Source organism: Conger conger, chromosome 6, assembly GCF_963514075.1.
Source record: "Conger conger chromosome 6, fConCon1.1, whole genome shotgun sequence".
Lineage (NCBI taxonomy): Eukaryota > Metazoa > Chordata > Actinopteri > Anguilliformes > Congridae > Conger > Conger conger.
This window is the reverse complement of record NC_083765.1, coordinates 40,207,125-40,214,487: the sequence shown is the minus strand read 5'-3', so window position 1 is coordinate 40,214,487 and position 7,363 is coordinate 40,207,125. Positions and strand designations below refer to the sequence as shown.

The following is a 7,363-nucleotide window of genomic DNA, read 5'->3' as shown; positions in this document are numbered from 1 at the left end:
AGTGTGGCTGTGTGGCTGTGTGGCAGTGTGGCTGTGTGGCAGTGCAGTGTGGCTGTGTGGCAGTGTGGCTGTGTGGCTGTGTGGCTGTGCTGTGTGGCAGTGTGGCAGTGTGGCAGTGTGGCTGTGTGGCTGTGTGGCTGTGTGGCAGTGCTGTGTGGCAGTGTGGCTGTGTGGCAGTGCATTGTGGCTGTGTGGCAGTGCTGTGTGGCAGTGTGGCTGTGTGGCAGTGTGGCTGTGTGGCTGTGTGGCAGTGCTGTGTGGCAGTGTGGCAGTGCTGTGTGGCTGTGTGGCAGTGTGGCTGTGTGGCTGTGTGGCTGTGTGGCAGTGCAGTGTGGCTGTGTGGCAGTGTGGCAGTACAGTGTGGCTGTGTGGCAGTGTGGCTGTGCATTGTGACAGTGCTGTGTGGCAGTGCTGTGTGGCAGTGTATTGGTAATTAAACGAGTGAAGTGTAAATGTTGAGGCAGTGCTTATGAGGTTACACTGGAGCAGCCAGTAGCCTAGTGGCTAAGGTACATGACTTGGACCTGAAAGGATGGTGGTTCAAGCCCCAGTGTAGCCACGATAAGATCAGTGTAGCTGTTGGGCACTTGAGGGCAAGGCCCTTAACCCCACATTTCTCCAAGGGGATTGGGTCCTGCTTAGTCTAAGTCACTTTGGATAAAAGCAAAAGCATCAGTTAAAAAACAAATGACGATTATTATTATGAGTGTGTGCGGTTGTGTGTGGTGTTATAGTTATGAGTCCTGGCTCACCCGTGCCGGTGATGACGGTGACGAAGTCCTCCACCCCCTGGCCGTGGCCGAACTTCCTCTCTGCGAGCGCGGCGCAGTTCCCGTCGTTCTCCACCCACACGGGCAGGTGCAGCTTGTCGGAGATGGGCGTGCGCAGGTCCACCGAGCTCCACTCCTGGATCAGCTTGGTGGAGTGCAGGACCACCCCCTCCTGGGGGTTCACACGGCCCCCCGTGGAGATTCCTGACGAGAGGAGAGGGGAAGAGTGGAGGGGAGAGGAGAGGAGAGGGGAGGGGGAGGAAGAGAGGAGAGGAGGGGAGAGGAATATGGATGAGTAAGCAGAAAGAGGGAGAGATACAAGTTTTTTTTTTTTTAAAGATATTTTTTAGGCCTTTTTCAGCTTTATTGGACAGTATATAGTACAGAGAGACAGGAAGAATGGGAGCGAGAGAGAGGGGAAGACATGCGACAAATGTCGGACGGTCGGATTCGAACCGCCGACGTCGCGGCTCGCAATGAGCATGCGGTCAGTGCTCTACAGGCTGCGCCACCGAGACACCCATGAGAGATACAAGTTTTTGAAGTCACGAGCCAGGTGAGAAAAGAAACCTGTTAGGGGTGTTTGTAGTCTAATTAACAATCCCTAAAATATCCATCTAAAAATAGCTGGCCATGTCTGTAGTCAGCCATTTAACCGACAGCTGACACTCAGGGAACTCCTTGGATATACCGTGTGATTTGATGTAAAGACAGTATGGATGATGACCCATCTCTCACACACTCCCTCACTGTCATTGTCAATGTCTCTCTCTCTCTCACACACACACACACACACACACACACACACACACACGCGTGTGTAACAGTACGGACGCCGTGATGATCACATGACCTACCCACTCCCAGGACCCTGCAGTTGAAGCGCACAGCCTCCAGCGTGGCGTCCACACACATCCTGAGAATGAGCTCTATACGCTCCTCGTACGTTTTCGGGTTGGCCTGCGTGTACTTCTTCACTATCTTACCCTGGGGAGGGAACACAGGCGCACACAATCAGACCAGACAGACGGCCCAGGACAGAGACGAAATAACCCTAAAGTTACCCAAAACAGGTTTCAGCCTCAAAAGGCCAGTACCCACCCAGCTGCTTTAAGCCCGTTTGAGCCTTTAATACTGGCTCAGTCTTACTCCAGTCTACTGCGTAACCTGTGGTCTGTGGCTGCCCCACCTCACGAACACGACCACCCCCATCAGCATTCTGTCCTCACCCCACTGGCTGCCAGTACAAGCTAGAGCAGATGTGTCTTTTAACACACCCTTGTTTAACCACCTCATGGGTTGTAAAACAAGTTAGTGGATATAAAAAAACAGTACGGGCTGGGAACCAATGATTCAGTGATCATAAACAGGATTATGGACCGTGAACGTGTGATGAGGTGGATATAAATAGTCTGAACCCAGGACCCGGTGGATATAAACAGCATTATGGGCTGTAGACCTATGATGTGGTCGACAAACAGAATTTTGGGCTCTGAACCCCTGACACGGTGGATATAAACACCATTATGGGCTGTAGACCTATGATGTGGTCAACATAAACAATATTACAGGATGTGAACCCATGACCCAGTGGACATAAACAGCGGTACGGGATGTGAACCTGTAATGTAGTGGATATAAACCGTGTTATGGGATGTGAACCTGTGCCCCAGCGGACATAAACAGCTGTATGAAATGCAAACCTGTGACCCAGTGGACATGAACAGCAGTATGGGATGTGACCCTGTGAGATAGTGGATATAAACTGTGTTATGGGATGTGAACCTGTGAGGTAGTGGATATAAACTGTGTTATGGGATGTGACCCTGTGAGATAGTGGATATAAACTGTGTTATGGGATGTGAACCTGTGAGGTAGTGGATATAAACTGTGTTATGGGATGTGACCCTGTGAGATAGTGGATATAAACCGTGTTATGGGATGTGAACCCGTGCCCCTCCGGGCCTTGCCTTCATGCTGATGATGGCCACGCGCAGGTTGGTGCCCCCCAGGTCCACGGCGAGGGCGCTCTGCGTCTCCAGGATGTGGTCGATGTCCTGGGAGATGCACTCCTTCACCGGCGGGAAGCGGAAGGACTTCTGCAGCGGCTCGTCCAGGTCCATGTTCTGCAGGAACTTCAGGATGCGCGGCACGGCGTTCCCGTCGCCGTAGATCTTCGAGCTGCGCGGCGACAGAACAAAGCCACCAATCAGCATCGCGGAAACAACTCCGGATCATGTGACGCGTCGTGACGAGGGGCATCATCCTTCCGGAAGTATCCGCGTGGAAAAGGGTAGGCTGTGGCCGTGAAGGGACACAACAGTTCCCAGGTGTGCTGTGGCATTCTAACAAGGAGGCCGAATGTGTGAACCAGTCTAGCCATTCTCCTCTGACCTCTCTCATTAAGGTTTTTTCACCCACAGAACTGCCGCTTATTGGATGTTTATCGCACCATTTTCTGTAAACTCTACAGACTGTAGTGTGTGAACATTTCAAGAGGGCATGGATGCTGGAACCAACAATCATACCATGGTCAAAGTCACTTAGACCTCGCATCTTTCCCATTTTGTCTGCTTGAACAGAAAACTAAACCTCTTCCCAATGTCTGCATGCATTAGATATCGGGTTGCAGCCACACAATTCAGCCAATACATTTGTTGAGGCAAAAAAGCAGTCTGAACAGGTGAGTTTTATTTAGCTCTTTTACCTTGCTCTCACCTATATACTTTCATTTACAAGCCAGAGATTTCACCCCCAATGACATTTAGTAATTGGTTAAATTCAGAGGTGTGATATTAATAATGTAGCCTTAGGCATAACAATAAATCACTGTTTATCTGTATAAACCATTATGAGTAAAACGGAGCTTGTTTAAATGTTAAATGTTAACCAAATAAATCATGCAAATTACATGGTAAGAAGATATGGCTTTCACAATAATGAGATAAGAGTAGGGGAGGCTGTTCAGCGGGGTGTTTTAGGAGCCGCTGGTGACCGGTCTGAACCGGTTTGATTTTAATCCTAGGCAGAATACTACCTTCTACCTTCAGCCACAACAATGGTATTTTACTCCGTTTCTCCTTCAGAGATAAAGCATAAAAGGTGACATTTCTGTCGGGGAAAGGAATCCAGGTCACTTGGAAGAGCATAGCCATAGGTATGGGTGTGCCACACAATGCACCTGTAACTGTTACCTCAGTAATTGACAACTTTAACAACAGAGAATGATGTAGCGTAGCCACACAATGCACCTAAAACTATTACCATAGTGAGTGACTACTTCAATATCAGAGCGCTACAACGCACCTGCAACTGTTACCATAGTGATGAACTCTATTTTAGAAATAGAGAACTGGGGGGGCATAGCCACACAAAGCACCAAAGCAACAGAGAAATGTAGCAGAGCCGCTATGTGTGTGTGTGTGGTAAACGTACCAGGGGTATCGCTTTCCGAACTGCAGCTCCAGGGCGTGGTAGATCTTGTTCTGAGTGTCAGCATCACGTACGTGAAGGACGTTTTCCCCTTGGGAAGAAAAACACAGACGACAGGGTTAGGCCGGAATTACCGGTAGGTTTTCCCTGCAACCCTAACAAAGCACACCTCATTCAACAGCTAGAGCAGGGCTGCCCAACCCTGTTTCCAGTGATCTACCATCTTGTAGGTTTTTCACTGCAACCCTAACAAAGCACACCTCATTCAACAGCTAGAGCAGGGCTGCCCAACCCTGTTTCCAGTGATCTACCATCCTGTAGGTTTTTCACTGCAACCCTAACAAAGCACACCTCATTCAACAGATAGAGCAGGGCTGCCCAACCCTGTTTCCAGTGATCTACCATCTTGTAGGTTTTTCACTGCAACCCTAACAAAGCACACCTCATTCAACAGCTAGAGCAGGGCTGCCCAACCCTGTTTCCAGTGATCTACCATCCTGTAGGTTTTTCACTGCAACCCTAACAAAGCACACCTCATTCAACAGATAGAGCAGGGCTGCCCAACCCTGTTTCCAGTGATCTACCATCTTGTAGGTTTTTCACTGCAACCCTAACAAAGCACACCTCATTCAACAGATAGAGCAGGGCTGCCCAACCCCGTTCTTGGAGATCTACAGTCCTGTAGGTTTTCACTCCAACCCTAACAAAGCACACCTCATTCAACAGCTTGATGAGCTGCTATTTTGTAGAATCAGGTGTGTAAAATTAGGGTTGAAATGAAAAACTAAACCCCTTCCTGTGATCTCCAGGAACAGGGTTGGTTACCGCTGGTTTAGACAGCGCTACCATTGCTCGAACGCCTCAAGGTGGAACGCACACCGAGTTTGGGCCTGTTAGGATATTTTTCCCATGGAATCAAATGCAGGCTGATGAAGAACAAACGGAGGAGTTCTCTTAAAGGTACAATCGGTAATTTCGGACTTCTAACGGTCAAGAGAGGAATTGCAGCAACAAACACGCTCAAACACTGTTTATCGCACCCCTTCTGTGTGAATGCGCTGACGTTGAACCGCCATTGGCTGTGGCAATTAGAACCACTTTTCAACCAATGAGCTCGAATGATTGTACAGCTTTACGATGTTTTGGTACAGAGTGCCGGCCCGTCAACTGCATATTTTGAAACCCGAATGTAAGGACTATAAACACAGGCAGAGGGTGAGTCAACATGTCAGTGACTTTTTCAATAACAGGAAGGAAGATTTACAATGGTCTTGTAACAATGTTTTAACACAAAAATCTTACCTATTGTACCTTTAATAGAACTTAGGTTTATTGCAATGCCCAACGGAGAGACAATTCTGGGTCATCTTTACTGAGATCTCTGAAGACTTCAGTGTGTTGAGAGCTTAGTTTCAGTCTATGGTCATACATAAAGAGTTGGAATTGTGGCTGGTCAGAGGCGAGAGATCTCACCTCTCTGTGGGGGAACGTGACTGAGCCCTTTAGCTGATGTGTGACCTCCCTGCGGCAGACACTACCGAGGGGTTTTGCATAGACACAATACAATACATCCGGCAGTTTCAGAAAGTATTCAGAACATTTAAGTTTTTGTTTTTGCATAAATTGCAAAAATGGCAATTGTATCCACTGAAAATGTAATCTACAGCACAATAAAGTGTGCAAAAAGTGAAGGGGTCTGAATACTTCATGAAGCCACTGCATATGGTTGGCATTTATATAGCACCTTTATCCAAATCGCTGTACAATTGATGCTTCTCATTCACCCATTCATACACACACTCACTCGCCAACAGCGATTGGCTGCCATGCGAGGCACCGACCAGCTCATGAGGAGCATTTGGGGGTTAGTACCACATACATTTGTGGTACTAACGATAATGATGATAATAAAACTGGGAAGCAGTGGCTCTAGTGAGCCCCGTCTCTCAGCATGCCCGGGAAGCGAGCTCCAGGAAAGACGCGCGGTGCGGCCTGCCGGACGTACCCGTCTCTCGGCCGGTCTGCCGCGTGCCCAGGTTGATGACGGGCGTGCCGAAGGCCCCGGCCTCTCGGACCCCGCAGCTGCTGTTCCCGATCATGCAGCCGGCGTGGGCCACCAGCTGGATGAACTGCTCGAAGGGCACGTGCTTCACGGCGCGGAAGTTCTGGTGCTGCTCGACCCCCTTCTTCCGCATCACCCGCACCATCTCCTTACTGCCTGCGGGGGGCGCCGGGGGGGGGGGGGGGAGACGCAGGGGTTAGACACCAGCAACAGGCCCTGCCCCCTTTGTAATACAGACCTGGGGCTCATTACAATCGCTTACTTTTCTCCTCTTTGGAGTCCATGGAGATATAATCTGGGATCGAACAGGCAACCTTCCAACTACCAGACAACCACTCTGAGCCAACATCTCACACTAATGTTGAAAAAGCCTTACTGAATGGAAAGTCTTTGATTAAAGGTTCATTATGGAAAGAGGCCTGCGCCTGGCTAGCTACATACAGTGCCACTCTCCGCATGAGGGCGCAAAGCTACATTTGACATTTTTACATTTACATTTTAGTCATTTGGCAGACGCTTTTAATCCAAAGCGACTTACAAGTGCATAGGTTCTACCACAAGTCAAAGCATCACATCCAGAACTAGAAAAATACACCTGGACTGCTGTTCTAAACATATAGTCGTCATCATAAGTGCAATTTTTTTTTTTTTTTTGGGGGGGGGGGGGGGGGGTTAGATAGGGATAGGGGTATCAGAAGGGGGGGGCGGGGTAAATCAGGAGGGGGGACTAAGGTAGAGTTTGAAGAGGTGTGTTTTGAGTCTGCGTCGAAATAGGGGGAGGGATTCTGCTGTCCTGACAGTGGTAGGCAAGTCATTCCAGCTATTAGCAGAACTACTATTATCTCCAGAACTACTACTATAACAGTAACTAGCACAGTGTGAGACAGAGGGAGAGCCAAAACGGGGACAGAATTTATTATCATTTAATTGAGCTCTCTCATTAGGCGGTCTGTATAATTATTATACATTAAATCACAGTGCAACTGTGAAACGGCTTGCACAACAGGCAGGAATAATGACTAATATAATTGTACATTATTAAGTATGAATATGACAATGATTTCTTCCCCTTCCTTTACGGTTATGATTATCATTCACG

The 7,363-nt window shown here is 48.6% G+C and overlaps 1 protein-coding gene across 4 annotated transcripts in view; it reads right to left on the bottom strand.

Annotated features, from left to right (window-relative positions):
- LOC133130703 (bifunctional UDP-N-acetylglucosamine 2-epimerase/N-acetylmannosamine kinase-like) overlaps positions 1–7,363 on the bottom strand; it is a 28,062-nt gene that overhangs the window by 7,965 nt on the left and 12,734 nt on the right. For all 4 annotated transcript variants that reach the window (XM_061245484.1, XM_061245481.1, XM_061245482.1 and 1 more), the window contains 5 exons: positions 6,208–6,420; positions 4,206–4,293; positions 2,741–2,951; positions 1,628–1,757; positions 753–974 (listed from right to left, as the gene is read on the bottom strand). In XM_061245484.1, coding sequence (XP_061101468.1) covers positions 753–974; positions 1,628–1,757; positions 2,741–2,951; positions 4,206–4,293; positions 6,208–6,420 — 864 coding nt within the window. The remainder of the gene's footprint in view (positions 1–752; positions 975–1,627; positions 1,758–2,740; positions 2,952–4,205; positions 4,294–6,207; positions 6,421–7,363) is intronic.